Source organism: Vombatus ursinus, unplaced genomic scaffold (assembly GCF_900497805.2).
Source record: "Vombatus ursinus unplaced genomic scaffold, bare-nosed wombat genome assembly UNPS02014924.1, whole genome shotgun sequence".
Taxonomy (NCBI): domain Eukaryota; kingdom Metazoa; phylum Chordata; class Mammalia; order Diprotodontia; family Vombatidae; genus Vombatus; species Vombatus ursinus.
This window is the reverse complement of record NW_020954702.1, coordinates 4,418,845-4,436,545: the sequence shown is the minus strand read 5'-3', so window position 1 is coordinate 4,436,545 and position 17,701 is coordinate 4,418,845. Positions and strand designations below refer to the sequence as shown.

Genomic DNA, 17,701 nt, shown 5'->3' with positions numbered 1-17,701 from the left:
TATCTCCCAAATTTGGTGTATTGTCTTATTGTTGTCATTATCTCCAATGATATTATTTTTTCTGTAATTTATTCTTTGTCCTATCCATTCTTTAGGGTAAATTAGTTGGTCAGTCAGTAAGTATTTATTAAAGTTCTGCTGTAACCAGACACTGTGCTAAATGCCAGGGATACAAAGAAAGGTAAAAGACAGTCCTTGTTCTCAAGGAGCATAATGGGGGAGATAATAAGTGAACAAATATGTACAGATCAGTTATGTATTAGATAAATAGGAAATAACAGAGGGAAGGCACTAAAATTAAGATTGGGAAAGGCTTCCTGTAGAAGATGGAATTTTAGTTGAGACTTGAAAGAAGCCAGGAAAGCTAGGTGGCTGAGATGATGAGAGAGAACATTCCAGGAATGGAGGACAGCCAGAGAAAATACATGGAGCCAAGAGATAGAGTCTCTTATTTGTGGAGCAGCCAGGAGTCCAGTGTCACTTCATTTAATAGTGTATGGGGGTGACAGGTATAGGGGAAGGCACAAGGTATAAGAAAACTGGAAAGGTAGTAAGGGCCTATGTTATGGTGAATTTAGGGTATATTTGGTCCTAGAGGTGATAGGGAGTTTTTTTAAGTGTGGCTTGATATGATTGGACTTATGCTTTAAGAAAATCACTTTGGCAGCTGAGGATGGACTAGAGTGGGGATAGACTTGAGGCAGGCAGACCAGCCAGCAAGCTTCTTCAGCAGTGTAAGTGTGAAGTGATGCAGTTGTGCGCTGACAGTATCAGAGGAGAGAAGGGGGTGTATTTGAGAGATGTTGCAAAGGTCATATCGGCAGGCTTTGGCAACTGATTAGATATGGGGGGTATATGTGAGAGATAGTGAGGTATTGAGGATGATACCTAGGTTGCAAGCCTGGGTTATTGGGAGGGTCCTGGTACCCTCATTGGTAATAGGAAAGTTTGGAATGGGGGAAAGCTTAGAGAGAAGCATAGGAAGTTCAGTGTTGTACATGTCGAGTTTAAAATATTTGCTAAACATCCAGATGGTGATGTCTAAAAGGCAGTTGGATATCTAATACTGGATGTCAGCAGCGAGGTTTGGGCTGGATCAGTAAATTTGAGAATCATCAGCACAGAGATGTAATTAAATCTATGGAAGTTGATGAGATCACTGAGTGAAGTAGCATAGATGGAGAAGAGAAGGGAGTCCAGGACAGAGCTCTGTGGGATACTTATAAGTTAGTGGGAGCAACCTACTTGAGGATCTAGTAAAGGATACTGAATATGAGGGGTTAAATAGATAGGAGGAGAACCAGTAGAGAATGGTGTCCTGAAAACCTCAAGAGAAAAGAGTGTCAAGGAGAAAAAGATGATTAGCAGTGTCAAAGATTGAAGAGAGGTTAAGAAGAATGAGGACTGAGAAAAGTCCATTAAATTTTATGATTAGGAGATCTTTTTGTACCTTTGGAGGAGTAGTTTTAATTGAGTGGTGAAGTCAGAAACCATATTTTAGAGGGTTAAAATGAGATAATGAAGAGAGGAAGTAGAAGCATTTGTAGTTGCCTTTTCCAGGAGTTTTGCCTCTAAGGACAGAAGAAATATCATATGACAGTGGAAATAGAAGGATCCAATGAAAATTTTTTGAAGATGGGGAGACATAGGCATGTTTATAGGTAGTAGCAAAGGAGCCAGTAGATAAAGAGAGATTAAAGATAAGTCAGAGTAGGTGTGACAGAAGGGGCAATCTATTAGAGGAGACAGCATGGAATTAAATCACTTGTGTAGGTACAGGCAATGACCTTGGTGAGTAGTAGTGTCACCTCTTCATATGAGACAAAGGTAAGGGAGGAGTTCAGTGGCAGAAGGCATCTGAGTAATATGAGATGAAGAGAGAAGAAAAAAGAGTTCTCAGTGAATGGCCTCAATTTTTTTCTCTAACATGATTTTTAAATTTTATGATAAAGTTATTTAGTTTCCACTTAATTTTTAATCTTGTCTTCAAAGATCCTTTATTAAATGTAATTTTTACTGCATTGTGGTCAGTAAAATATGCATTTAACATTTCCACTGTTTTGCACTTGTGAGATATTTATTTCCTAATACATAATCAATTTTGGTAAAAGTGGACTATACAGCTAAGAAATGTGTATACTCCTTTCTATTCTTATTTGTTATTCTCCAGAGGTCTCTTATTTCTATCTATTCTAAACTTCTGTTCATGTACTTCATTCTTTTTTGTTTATATTTTGGTTAGATTTATCTAGGTCTGGGAGGGTGTGTTGAGGTATCCCCTATAATAGTTTTACTCTCTATTTCCTTCTGTATGTCATTTAACTTTTCCTTTAAGATTTTAGATTCTATTCCAATAGGTTCATACATGATTAGTAATGATATTAATTCATTGCCTATGGTACTTTTCAGTAAAATATAATTTCCTTGTTTATCTCTTTGAATTAGGTCTGTTTTTTGCTATTACTTTGTCTGAGATCATGATTGCTACCCTTGGTTTTTTTTTTTTTTTTTACTTCACTTGAAGCATTCCAGTACTGTATTTTAACTCCATGTGTATCTTTCTATTTCAAGTGTATTTCGTGTAATCCACATATTGTTGGATTCTCATTTCTATTCCATTCTGTTCTCATCTTTTGTTTTATGGGTGAGTTCATCCCATTCACTTTCATAATTATGACTGTTAATTGGTATTTTTCTTCATCTCATTCTCTTATATTTTTCCTTCTCTTTGTTTTCTGCCTCCTTTTAAAAGAGTTTGTTTCTTGACTAATCCCTCCCTAAACCTACCAGCAAGGTGGTGCAATGGCTACAGGCCTACACCTTGAGTCAGGAAGACCTACGTTAGGAAGACCTAAGCCTCAGATACAGTGGGCAAGTCACTTAACTTCTGTCTTCCTCAATTTCCTCAATTGTAGAATGGAGTTAATAATAGCGCCTACTTCACAGGGTTGAAATCCTTTGTTGTCAAATTTGTTGTCAAATTTTCTACTCAGCTTGGGTCTTTTCATCAAGAATGCTTAGAAGTCTTCTATTTCATTGAAAATCCATTTTCTCCCCTTGCAAGATTATACTCACTTTTTCTGGATAAGTTATTTTGCGTTGTGAGTTTAGATCCTTTGTCTTCTGGAATATCATATTCTAAACTTTTTGCTTTGGTTTCTTTCAGGAGGTAACTAGTGAATTTATTTTTATTTATATTTTGTCCTCTGGTTCTGAGAGGACTGGACTTTTTTTTAAAGATTTCTTGACATGTGGTATCTAGGCTTTCCAATGATTCTCAAATTATATCTACTTGATCTGTTTTCCAGGTTGGTTGTTTTTGCTATGAGAAACTTTATATTTTCTTCTGTTGCTTTTTGTCCCCTCAGTCTTATGACTTTGTTTTGATGTCTCATGAAGTCATTAACTTCTGTTTGGTCAATCATAATTTTTAGAGAGTTATTTTCTTGTATGAGGTATTGTTGTTAATTAACAAGTTGTTAATTTTCTTTCCATATCTTTCTCCCATAACTCATTTATTTTCCTAATTTTCCTCTGTTGTTCTCAATTTGATTTTAAAATAATTTTTAGCTTAATAGAACCTCAAAAAACTCTTGTCTCTTTTAGAAATTCTCATTGGACTTGTTCCCAAGCTTTATTTTTCTTTGAGATTTTTCTTATCAATGTTTTAGATTTATTTTCTTCTTGGTTCATATCTTGAGATTTCCTGTTATCATTATGTTGGGATTTTTTTTTAAACTTGCTCATTCTTTCATCCTACTTCTTGACTTTGAACTTATGGATGGGCTGAGCACACTCCTGGGCTATAGCTCTGGGCTGAGCTTTTGTCATTCTAGGTTCTTCTATTGCTTCCTTGGGGGTATTAAGTGGTGTGTTATTCTAGAATCTCAGGGATAGCTCAGTCTGGGCACCTGCAAGATGCTAGATGTAAGAGTGATGTATGTGATCCATGGCAAAGTCTGATTGCCCTACCCCTATTCTCTCCTTGACTTAGATTTGAGTTTGAGCAAGACCTCTCTCAGTTCTGTCATGGTTGGAAGTTTAAGTAGATTGCTGTTAGACTCAGCTACAATTAGTCCATGGGAGATTTTGCAGGTTTATAGTGCCTGAATTGCAGGCTCCTCTATATTTGTGATTCTTGCCCTGGTTATTCCATTATATGTGTTATCCTGGGCTGAAGATTTTAACTGAGTCCCTGCTCTGATTCTGGGGCCAGAACCACTTAGTTGCTGTTTGTTTCTGAACTTTTTCGTCCCTCAGTACATAACTAAGGCCTATGATTGTGACTGTTCCTCTCTATCACCCCTGGGCACGGGTTCCTTTCTCAGTCCAACTGAATCTTGTGATATGGGACTGGGTAATTCACATGGTACCTGTTCCCTCACTCTGCACTAGTTCAAGAACTATGGGACTCCTTCCTATCCTGGTGCTTCCTGCACCAGTCTCAGTCCTTTTTTCAGACTCTGGGATCTGGAATGTTCCATAAAGCATGCTGCTAGTCAGACCCTATACCTAATGTCTCTAGAACTCTCTGTCTTCGTTTGCCAATTTGGGCTGGAAAAATGGCACATTATGGTTTTTTCCTTGGATTTTCCAATCATGATTCAATCTGGTATATTTTATGTATCTTTGTAGAAGAGGAATGGTGGGAATTTTGGCTGCCATCTTGACTATGCCTTGATCTATAAGTTTTTAAGAAAGTTGTCAGGGTCCCTTAGGGATTAAATGATATATGGGAAGTCACTAGCTAGAGGCCTGATTTGAACTCAGAGTTTTCTGACACTAAGTACAGAGTTCCATTCACCACATTGTTTATCTTATATACACAGATAAATAAATATACTGTAATTTGAAGAAGAAAAGGAAATTAATATTGTTGGGGGTCAAGATGTTAAATGACTTGTCTACTAACTTTCAGCCAGCTTCCACTATATTATGCTGCCTATAATCTACAGGTTTGACATTTTAGAATAGGCCAGTTTTTCAATCCATTAAAACTTTGACTTTTTGGAACTTTTAGACATTTATTTTAATCCCTATGGGCCAAAAGGAATTGCATTTTTATTTATTCTGATAAATGGTCCCTTTTAAATCATATGTATAGTGGGCAATCATAGGGGTGGGAGACTGAGGTGGGAAAGAGGGCTTTTTTAAAATTTTGAGCTATGTTATGGTAAGTTTTAAAGATTGCATTAATTTAGTTTCATATGTTGTTTTGTGTTCTTAGGGTTTTCTCTGTAAAATAAATCCTCTTTATTTTACTTTGGTACAGAATTAAGTGTGTGAATTTTATCTTAATCACATTTTATCAGCATTTCAAAAAGGTATTAAGTGAGCTTTATAAAGCAGATTTTGTGTGAAAATGTTGTCTTAAGGATTTAAATGAACAGGTTTTATATCTTATTCCTTGTTGACCTAGGAGGAGTTGTTTTCTAGAACCTCTTCTTAACTAAGTGGCATCCATGGATCAACTGGTCATAGGAAGTAAATCTGAAATAAATGTAAAATTACAGCTATTGGAATAAGGGGATAAAATAACTGGGGCATTAATTTATTCTTCTAATAGTTTTCAAGTATCTGCTAAATCAATAAGCCTTTATCAAATGCCTCTTAGGTATTCTACCAGGGCCTAATAATACAAAAATAAATTTGAAATCATCTCTTTCTTCAAGTAACTTACATTCCATATGAAAAGATAACATATATACATGGAAGCACATAGCAGTGGGAAGCTAATGGTATTTATTGAAAAAGGGGGTGACCTAGTCAGGCCTTTAGGAAGGTCAAATCTTTAGGAAGAGCAATTAGCTATCTGAGTGGAATTTGTACTGGAGTGGGGAGAGACTTGAAATGGAGAGACCGGAAGACCATTGCAGTAGTTCAGCAAAAGGTCATAGATCAAACAGATCTTGTGTAGACAGAATTGACAAGATTTGGCTACTGACTAGTCTGTCAGTTACCTCATATATGATGAAGACAGGGTGATGAGTAAAGAACGACTCTGAGTTTGCAAATCTGTATGATTGGAATTATTGTGGTGTCCTTCACAGACACCTAGAAGTTCAGAAGAGGGTATTGTTTAGGAGAGGACAAGGTACATTGAGTTGCTCTGTACATGTAGAGCTTGAGATTCCTAAGGGACATGTCCAGGCAGAAATGTCTCTACTAGGACATTGCTGATATGGGACTGAAGCTCAGGAGAGAGACCAAGGATGGATATTCAGATCTTGAGGTCATGTGCAAAGAGATAGTTGAACCCGTAGGAGATGAAGAGTCTACCAAGGAAGAGTCTGTGGATAGAAAATGAAAAAGACCTGGGATAGATTTTTAGGGTACACCCTAAAGGGGAAGGACATGGATACCGATAAAGGAAACTGAGGAGTATTCAGATAAGTAGGTAAATCAAAGTGCATTGTAATGCAAATGAAGAAAGGAAAAAGGTAGACCAAACATTTGGATGATTTTCCGTTTTAATTTAAGTGTTTTGAAAGTGGAGGTATGTAAACGTGCTCTATTCAAGTTTTTTGTTTCTCCTTTCCTGTTTTATATTTATAGCACTAATATCTATTATGAACATAGTCCCCTTTATCCAAAGAGACTATATCATCCATCTGAGATGGATGGTAACAGGACAGAAGAGAAATCATCTTCGTATTCTGATACAAGGACTAGAGGTGGCTTTGATTACCCCAAGGAAAATATAGTCCCTCTCTCCCCTTGTCCTTGAAGGAGGGGGTCTGAAATTCCAGAAGAAGTGAGATGTATTTAGGTGTGTTGAGGGGGATGTCTAGAGCTAGAGAGATGACTCTTGCTGCAAATCTAAATTCAAATGGATTCAACTGTGATGATACAATGCCATGAGGGTGACCAGAGGGAGGCTATGATGTCTCTCTGCAGCATGATGGGAAAAGAGAGGAAGGAAAGAAAGAAGATGGGATAGTGGCATGCTGGGAGAATATTCAGTGCTGCAGCTGCTGTTGCCCTCACTGTTGTTACCACTACAGCCATCACTGCCTCAAATTGGGAGGGGGGTGGAAGGGAAGGGTTGAGATTTTGGGAAAGGACTATAGCCAAACAATGCGGGGCTAAGGCAGAAAAATTTAATTGTGCTTGTTAGTAAAAACAATAATCATGGTACTACCCCTCTCTCCTTTATCAATTATAATTTTTATTGTGTCAGGATTATTTAGTATTTCTGGGTGGGTTTTTTTGCATTTGTTTATGAAATTTTTATGCTCTATTGTATGATCAGTTTTGCAAAGGTTCTATGCTCAACAGAGAAATATATATATTCCTTTCTATTTCCACTTAGTAATTGCCAGAAATCTATCATATCTAAAATAAAAAAAAAATCTGTTCAGGTTCTTTGCTACTTTCTTATTTATCTTTTTGTCTAGGTCTGAAAGTATCACATTGGGGCTTCTAACTGTTAAAGTTTTGCTATTATCACCTAAAATTCAATTAGGATTTACTTAAAGTATTTAGATGCTAGACCAGGGGTGGGGAACCTTTTCATGTTGGAAGGCTGCTTAATATTTAGCTATAATCAAATAAGTCCATATTCAAGAAACTTCAATTAGACATACTTTAAAATGTGCATTATTTCATAAAAATCTAACTGCTATATACTTGATAATTTGAAAAAGTGAAAATTATTTGTTAATTTTAAAATTAACTAACCTTTTAATGACTTTGTTGTGTCTGCTTTTTGTTGGAAAGCATTTGAATCTTTGATTGCAACATGGAGCTCGCAGTTTCAGTTGATCCTGTAGATGGGTATCAGTCATTTGTGACCTGAAGGGTATCTTGACTTGGGTTAGATAAGGAGAATGTAGATTCACAGCAATAAGTGGTTGAAAAGCAAGAAAGCATTTTTTTGGCATGTTGCTCAAGGCATCGGTATTCTACTGCATTTTCCCGTATTTCTACTGGATCTTTTTTAGAATCAAACAATGACTTTAAAATGTCGTTTACTGAGAGCTCAATCAATTCCATCTGTACTTCTTTAGGTGTTTTGGTGCTATCAACTAGGTGAGGCTGAAATGCTAATTTGAGTGTGATGTCATGATTCTCAAAGTGAGTGTACCTTTCATTGTATTCTCCAAGTAATAGGTCTATAACAGCTGTATGTTCTTCAAATGATTTGCATATATCATCCTGCTCGTCAATCTGAAATTGTACATAGTAACAGCAATATTGTATGATGATATACCATGAATAATTTAGCTATTCTTAGCAATACAATGATCCAAGAAAATTCTGTAGGACTTAGGATGAAAGGTGCTGTCCATCTCCAGAAAAATGACTGGTAGAGCCTGAATGCAGATCAAAGATACTTTTTCTTTACTTTATTTTTCTTGTTTTTTTTCCCTGTATTTTCTTTCATAGAATGACTTACATGGAAATGTGTTTTGCATATATAACCTATGTCAAATTGCTTACCTTCTCAATGGGCAGGGGGGAGGGAGGAGTAAGGAAGGGAGGGAGAGAATTTGGAATTCAAAATAAAAAAAAGAATGTTAAAATTGTTTTTCCATGAAATTGGGAAAAATAAAATACTAAATAAGATTTAAAAATTGTTTGCATTTAATTGAAAAAATTAAATGAAAAAATCTTAAATTACACAATTTTATACGACTGCTACATAAACTCAGAATAATGCTTATCTTTCCCTCCCTGCTTTTAACCAGATTAGGAAGAAACAGCAAGAAGTAGTGGGCTTTTTGGAAGCCAATAAAATTGACTTTAAGGAACTTGATATTGCTGGTGATGAAGACAACAGGAGATGGATGAGAGAGAATGTACCTGGAGAGAAAAAACCACAAAATGGAATTCCTCTTCCTCCACAGATCTTTAATGAGGAACAGTATTGTGGGGTAAGAAATAATTTTCACCATTTGAAGGATGACAGAGTTCACAGAGTTTAAAATTCTTACGTATGAAAATTAGAAGTCACTTAAAACTAATGTATTTAGTAATATCAATTTAAAATGTTTTGGATTTTTATTGGCGGTTTCAAGAGATGTTTCTGTAGAAATCCAAATAAAATATATAGTAATTTGTTAGTACAGTAGAATCTTTTTTATATTTATGTTTAACAAATATACATATATGTATATGCATGTAGGTGTATATGTATGTAGATATACATATACAGATCTGAACAGTGAGGAAGATAAAATAATTAATAAATAAGACATGAGCTCTTACAAGAACTTGACCAGGTGATATATTGACAATGACAATAACTAATATGATAAAAGGATAATTAAAATAGATTTTTTTGCATTTTGAAAACTTTACATTTGAAATAGTTCATTTATATGTTTTATACATAAAGATTAGGCAAGTTTATATGACTCCTTAATAAAACCAGCATAATACTTATCTTCCCCTCTCTCTCCTCTAACCAGATTAGGAAGAAGCAGCAAGAAGTAGTGGGCTTTTTATTGCACTTTATATACTAAGTTTTATAGCAGTATGGTAGGGAAAAATGAAGAGGTTTGATTAGATGATCTTTAAATTTCTCTTCACCCCTAATATTCTATGTATCTGAAGAGTTCATGATCAGACCAGGATAGAGAGAATCACAGGAGATAAATTTTGATTACATAAAATTAAAAAGTTTTTACACAAACAAAACTAACAGTAAAAATTAGAAGACAAACAGTTAACTGGGGAAAAAAATCTTTGATATCCAAAAGAGACAAGGAACTAATTCAAATATATAAAAACAAGAGCCATTCCCCAATAGAAAATTGGTCGAAGGATATGAACTGGCCGTTCTCAAAAGAAGAAATCTAAGCTATCAACAGCCATGTGGAAAAAGTACCAAATAACTGATATTTAAGGAAATTAAAATAGAAAGTTCTGAAGTTTCACATTCATCAGATTGACCAAAGATGACAAAAAAATGGAAAATGACAATTGTTGGAGTTGCTACAGGAAAACAAACACACCATTATACTGTTGGTATGACTGTGAATTTGTTCCAGACTTTCTGGAAAGCAATTAGAAGTATTCCCACAAAGTTACTAAAATGCAGATACTGTAACGTAGTAATAATACTATGAGGCATATGCCAGAGATAAAAGAGGAAATAGACTTGTATATAAATACTTATAGATGCTTTTTTTCTTATTGCAAATAACTGGAAACAAAGGAGAGATGCTTACCAATTGGGGAATATATGAAAAAATAGTGTGAGGAAAATTAATATTGTATAGTATCATTTGATAATTAATATTAATCTGCAATATACCCTTTTCTGTCAAAACCTCCATCTTTTTGCCTAGCTCTTGTAGCCCAGCTCTCCCAAATTGGCTGAGGATGTAATTAATTGTAGTCCCCAGAACTTCTACCTGGCACAAGTGGTAGGTGAATATAACGGAATGTTATTGAGCCATAAGAAATGACAAGAAGAATGGTTTTAGAGAAACCTGGGAAGATTTGCACAAACTAATGTAGAACCAGGAGAATAATTTATAAAATGACTACAACACCACAAAAAGACTATCATGAAAGACTTTAGAACTCTGAAAAAGGAAATGGCAAATCTGAGGGCAGATGTTAGAGCATTTACTCATCCCATGACAGAGGGGTGATAAACTCAGAAGATGGAATTAGCCATATACATGGGCACTGTGGAAATTTGTTTTGCTTGACTATGTATATTTGTGACAAAGTTTTTTTCTTCTTGTTTTTTAGTTGGGGAGGGCAGATGGGAAGGAAGTGGGAGCTAGAGATAGGATGCCCAAAAGAAAGAGAAAGAGCTCATTGAAGATTTTGAAAAAAAAAGTGCACAGAAGAAAACAGAAAGCAAGATAGAAACACAAACAGGGCAACTTTGAAAATTATATATTAAAGTTATTATTTCCTTAAAAGGAAAAACAAGTTGTAGTTAAGGGAGATGCACAGTTTCATAATAAAGTCCTCTTTCATATGTATATCACTCTCATGTTAACCGTCTTAACATGTAAAGGGTATGTTTCACTACATAGTGCTACTGTTTAACATTGGCACAAAGGGGTATATCTCAGGAATAGCTATCCAGGGTAATTATTTATGTGACCCTGGAAGGATTGCTCATTCACATAGATAAATAGAATTTGTTTAACAAAAACAAAAAGTAGCAGTTTCAGCTTTAAACTCTCAAGTGAGCTGATAAGATCTGAAAGCTAAATTCCCTTTGCTTCCACCCCTTTTGTGTCTATTTTTCCCACAGATCCACCTGAAGGATTTTTCTAGGGAAGTACTTTTGGTGTCTAGGTTTCCAGATCATATTCTTTCCTAACAATCTACTGCTTTCATGGGGATTTTCTTCTTGAACTCTTGTATAGCCTCCAACCAAATTCTCTGTTTGTGCATGTATCAGCTTTTTTCTTAATTTCCTTTCTTGGTGTTACTACCATCTCTGAATCCTGGAAACCCCTCAAGTCAAACTCCTTTTTAAGGTTAGGTCCTTTTTAATAGGTTAATTCAGATAGAGCCTTTACTGTGGCATTGATGATGCCTTCTTAATGATGTGAACTCACATTGCCTTGGGTATCTTGTTCTTTGATCCCATTTTAAGGATTGTTCCAGTGTCCCCCAGGGGGTGGTACTGCCCACTTTGAGAACCTCTGCAATGCATTCATTCTTTAACTGTCTCTTCACCTCTTATTTATCTTAGGATTCAGCTCAAGCACCACTTTTCACACAAAGCCTTTCCTGATCCTCCCCTCACTCCTAGCTTCTACTAGATGCTTCATCATTAAGACAATGTCCTTCACTGAAATCTTTGTACTTACTGAAGGTCTAACTAGTTTGTAAATAGAGAAATCTGCTTAACCCAGGAGGGACTCCTCCCTGAAACAGTTAGGGATAATAAATCTAAGAGAAAGAAATCTTTTATTAATTTAGTAAATGGAAATATCTCTTGGGTTTAACTTTGATTAAGCTAAAAGGAGAATACTTGGGGAGAATGGTTAAAAAAAAGATTTCATGACCCAGCAACACCACTACTAGGTCTGTTTTCCAAAGAGACCAAAGAAAAAGGAAAAGGACCTATATGTACAAAAATATAGCAGCTTTTTTTTTGTGGTGGCAAAGAATTGAAATTGAGGGAATACTCATCAGTTGGGGAACGAAATGACTGAACAAGTTGTGGCATGTGATTGTGATGGAGTCCTATTGTTCTGTGGGAAAGGAGGGTGGTTTCTGAGTAATATGGCAAGACCCATATGAACTGATGAAAGTGAAATGAGAAGAACTGGGAGACTATTGTGCACAGTTATAGCAGTATTGTAATAATGATAAGGGCATCTAGGTGGTAGAGTGGGGGCAGTTAGGTGGTGCAATGGGTAGAGTGCCAGGCCTAAAGTCAGGAAGATGGCTCTTCCTGAGTTCAAATCTGGCCTCAGAGAAGTACTAGCTGTGTGACCTTGGGCAAGTCACTTAACCCTGTTTACCTCAGTTTTCTCCTCTGTAAAATGAGCTGGAGAAGGAAATGGCAAACTACTCCAGTAGGTTTACCAAGAAAACCCCAAATGGGGTCATGAAGAATCAGAACGACTGAAAACAACTGAATGGCAACAGCAATGATGATCAACAGTGAAAGATTAGGCTACTCTGATCAATACAAGGATCCAAGACAATTCTAAAGGACTCATGATGAAAAAATGCAATCTACCTCCAGAGAGAGAACTGATGAACTCTGAATGTAAATTGAAGTATAATTTTCTCACTTTATTTTTTGAAATATGGCTAGTGTAGAAATATGATTTGCATGATTTCAAGTGTATAATTGATATCATATTACTTGCCTTCTCAGGGAGTGGGGAAGGGATTGGCAGGGAGAGAGAGAATTTGGAATTCAAAATTTAAAAAAGAGAAGAATGTTAAAAATAAAAAAGATAATATTCAACTTTTTTCCAATTACATATAAAAACAATTATTAACATTTGATTTTTTAAAATTTTGAGTTCCAAATTCTCTCTTTTCCTCCTTTTTCTCCTACCTCCATGAAAAGGCAAGCAATTTGATATATATTATACATGTACAGTCATACAAAATATATTTCTATATTAGCTATGTTGTGAAAGAAAACAGATCAAAAAGTATGCTACCATATGCATTCAGACTCCATCAATTCTTTCTCTGGAGGTGGATAGGATTTTTCATCATAAGTTCTTCAGAATTGACTTGGATCCTTGTATTGCTCAGAACAGTTAAGTTATTCGCAGTTGATCATCTCACAATGTTGCTGTTACTATGTATAGCGTTTTCCTGGTTCTGCTCATTTCACTATGTATCATCAGTTCATATATGTCTTTCCAAGTTCTTTTGCAGTATCTTGCTCATCATTTCTTATAGCACAATAGTATTGCATCACAATCGTATACCACAACTAGTTCAGCCATTCCCCAATTGATGGGCATCCCCTCAATTTTCAATTCTTTGGCACCACGAAAAGAACTGCTATAAATATTTTGTACATATAGATCCTTTTTCTTCTTTTTTAAAAATCTCTTTGGGATACAGATGTAGTGGTATTTCTGAGTCAAATGGTATGCATGGGTTTATAGCCCTTTGAGCATTACTCTCCAGAATGGTTGGATCAATCAGTTTTCAACTCCACCAACTGTGTATTAGGGTCCCAATTTTTCCAAATCCTCTCCAACATTTGTCCTTTCCTTTTCTGTCATATTAGCCAATCTGATAGGTATGGGATGGTACTTTAGAGTTGTTTTAATTCACATTTCTCTAATCAATAGTGATTTAGAGCATTTTTTAATGTTTAATTTTAGATAGATTTGATTCTTCTTCTGAAAACTGCTGTTCATATCCTTTGATTATTTATCAATTGGGGATTTTTCTAGATTTGACTCAGTTCTCTATATATTTGAGAAATGAGGCCTTTATCAGAGAAACCTATAAAATTTTTCTTCCAGTTTTTGACTTTCTTTCTAATCTTGGCATCCTTGGATTTGTTTGTATAAAACCTTTTTAATTTAATGTAATAAAAATTATTAATTTACATCCCATAATGTTCCCTAACTCTTGTTTGGTCATAAAATTTTCCTTATCCATAGATCTGGCAGAAAATATGTTCCATGTTCCCTTAATTTGCTTATGATATCATCCTTTATGTGTAAATCATGTACGTATTTTGGCCTTTGTATATGATGTGAGGTGTTGCTCCATAACTACTTTCTACCAAACTGCTTTCCAGTTTTCCCAACAACTTTCATCAAATAGTGTGTTCTTGTCCCAAAAGCTTGGATCTTTGGGTTTCTCAAACACTACATTATTATGGTCATTTACTACTATTTATTATGTACCTAATCTGTTCCACTGGTCCACCACCCTATGTCTTAGTCAATACCAGCTTGTTTTGATGATTATTGTCTTGTAATACAGTTTAAGATCTGGTACTTCTAAGCCACCTTCCTCCATATTTTTTTCATCGATTCCCTTGATATTCTTGACTTTTTGTTCTTTCAGATGCATTTTGTTATTTTTTCTAGCTCTATAAAATGATTTTTGGTAGTTTGATTAGTATGGAACTAAATAAGTAGATTAATTTAAGTACAATTGTCAGTTTTATTATACTGGATTGGCCTATGATCAATTAATATTTCTCCAACTGTTTAGTTCTTCTTTATTTGGGTGAAATGTTTTGTAATTGTGTTCATACAGTTCCTGGGTTTGTCTTGGCAAGTAGACTTGCATGTATGTTATGTTGCTTACAGTTAGTTTCACTTTCTTTCTCTTACTACTGGGCTTTGTTGGTTATATATAGAAATGCTGATGATTTATGTGGGTTTATTTTATATCCTGCAACCTTACTGAAGTTATTATTTCAACTAGTTTTTAGTTGATTCTATTGGATTCTCTAAGGATATCATATAATTAAAGAGTAATAGTTTTGTTTCCTCATTGCTTATTCTAAGTACTTTAATTTCTTTTTCTTCTCTTATTGCTATAGCTAGAATTTCTAGTACAATATTGAATAATAGTGATGATAATGAGCATCCTTGCTTCATCCCTTGGGATGAATCTTAATGAGAAGGCTTCTAGCTTGTCCTTATTACAGATGAAGCTTGCTGATGGTTTTAGATAAATATTACTTATCATTTTAAGTAAAACTCCATTTATTCCTATCCTTTCCAGTATTTTTAATAGGAATGAGTGTGTTGTATTTTGTCAAAAGCTTTTCTGTATCTATTGAGATAATTATATGATTTTTGTTCTTTTTGTTATTGATATGGTCAATTATGCTCATAGTTTTCCTAATATTGAACCAGTCCTCTATTCCTAGTGTAAATCCCGTCTGATCATACTGTATGATCTTTGTGAAATATTGCTCCTTGCTAGTATTTTATTTAAATTTTTTCCATCAATATTAATTAGGGAAATTGGTCTGTAGTTTTCTTTCTCTGTTTTTGCTCTTCCTGGTTTAGGTATGAGTACCATATTTGTCTCACAAAAGGAATTTGGTAGGACTCTTTTTCACCTATTTTTTTCCCCCAAATAGCTTATAATGTATTGAAATGAAGTTCTTTAAATGTGTGGTAGAATTTACTTGTTAATTCATCTAACCCCAGAGACTTTTTTCTTAGGGACCTCATCAATGGTTTATTCAATTTCTTTTTTTAAGATTGGGTAATATAAATTGAATGCATGCATAAGCATTTTATTTCCTCTTCTGTTAATCTGGGTAATTTATATTTTTATAAGTATTCACTTATTTCACATAGGTTGTCAGATTTATTGGCATATAATTGCACAAACTGGCTCCTAATAATTGCTTTAATTTGCTCTTCATTGGTTGTGAATTCACCCTTTTCAGTTTTGATACTGGTAATTTAGTTTTCTTGCTCTTCAAAAAGCCAAATTAATCAGCAGTTTTGCTGTTTTATTTTTTCTCATAAAACTAGCTCCTATTTTTATTTATTAGTTCAATGGTTTTCTTTCAATTGTATCAGTCTCTTCTTTGATTTTCAGGATTTCCAATTTGTTGTTTAACTGGGGATTTTAAAATTTGTTCTTTTTCTAGTTATTTATTTATTTATTTAATTGCACGCCCAATTAGTTGATCTGCTTTTTCTCTACTTTATTGATGTAAGCATTTAGAAATATAAATTTTTACCTTAGTACTGCTTTGGTTGTATCCCATAAATTCTAGTATGTTGTCTCATCGTTGTCTTCCTCTTTAATGAAATTATTAATTATTTCTATGATTTGTTCTTTGGCCCATTCATTCTTTAGGATTACATTTTTTAGTTTCTAACTAATTTTGATCTATATTTTCATAGCCCTTTGTTGAATGCATTTTTATTGTATTATGATCTTAAAAGGATGTTTTTAATATTTCTGCTTTTTTGCATTTGGTTGTGAGGTTTTCATACCTAATATATAGTCAGTTTTTGTGTAGGTGCTGTGTATCACTGAGACAAGGTTATATTTGGGACAGCGAGGTGGCATAGTGAGTAGAGCACCAGCCCTGACGTCAGTAGGACCTGAGTTTAAATGCGGCCTTAGACCAAACACTTGACACTTACTAGCTGTGTGACCCTGGGCAAGTCATTTAACCCCAATTACCTAAAAAACAAAAACAAAAAACAAACAGAAAAGGCTATATTCCTTTCTATTCTTACTCAGTTTTCTCCAGAGTTCTACCGTATCTAAGTTTTCTAAAATTCTGTGCATCTCCTTAATGTCTTTCTTGTTTATTTTTTTGGTTAGATTTATCTAGTTCTGAAATGAGAAAGTTGAAGTTTCCTATTGGCATAGTGTTACTGTTCATTTTCTCCTGTGACTCATTTAACTTTTCCTTTAAAAATTTGGATGCTATACCATCTGATGCATATACCTTTAGTATTGATATTATTTCATTGTCTATGGTACCTTTTAGCAAAATGTAGTTTTCCTGTTTATCTCTTTTAATTAAATCAATTTTTACTTTTGTCTTCTCTGAGATAATGATTGCTACCCCTACTTTTTTTTTTTTTACATCAGCTGAAGTGTAATGGATTCTGCTTTAACCTCTTATCTTTACTGTTTGTGTCTCTCTATTTCAAATGTCTTTGTTGTAAACAATACATTGTTGGATTCTGGTTTTTAATTCACTCTCCTATCTGCTTCCATTTTATGGATGCGTTCTTCCCATTCCCATTCACAGTTATGATTATTAACTCTGTATTTCCCTCTATCCTTGTCCCGTCCCGCGGGACATCAACGGAGGTCCGGACCTGTAAAAGAAGGAGGGGAGCAGGGGACACAGGAAATGGAGACAAGACAGGCTTTCTGATCAAGTCTCATTTACTGAAGGCAAGCTCAGGGTAGTTATACACACCGTAAGAGGGAGTGGGGGAGTTCCAGCACCGGTATAGGGGCGGGGTATTCCAGGAAGAGGTAGTAATTTGTTCTTATCACAAGGACCACCAAAGGTATAGGGGTATTCCAGGAAGAGGTAGTAATTTGTTCTTATCACAAGGACCACCAAAGGTATAGGGGAATTCCAGGAAGAGGTAGTAATTTGTTCTTATCACAAGGAGGCCTTGACAACTGCAACCTAGTAATTTTCCAGAGGTCATACTGGGCCTGTGGTCCCTTACATATCCTATTCCCTGCCTCCATTGCCCCCACCCCCATTTATCTCTCTCTCTCTGTTTTTCTTTCTTTCTTTCTTTCTTTCTTTCTTTCTTTCTTTCTTTCT

General features: G+C 35.0%; 1 protein-coding gene across 1 annotated transcript in view; it reads left to right on the top strand.

Moving 5' to 3' along the window:
* Positions 1-17,701, top strand: part of SH3BGR (SH3 domain binding glutamate rich protein) — a 92,647-nt gene that overhangs the window by 26,306 nt on the left and 48,640 nt on the right. The window contains 1 exon segment of the mRNA XM_027843611.1: positions 8,691-8,876. Within this exon segment, the coding sequence (XP_027699412.1) occupies positions 8,691-8,876 (186 nt within the window).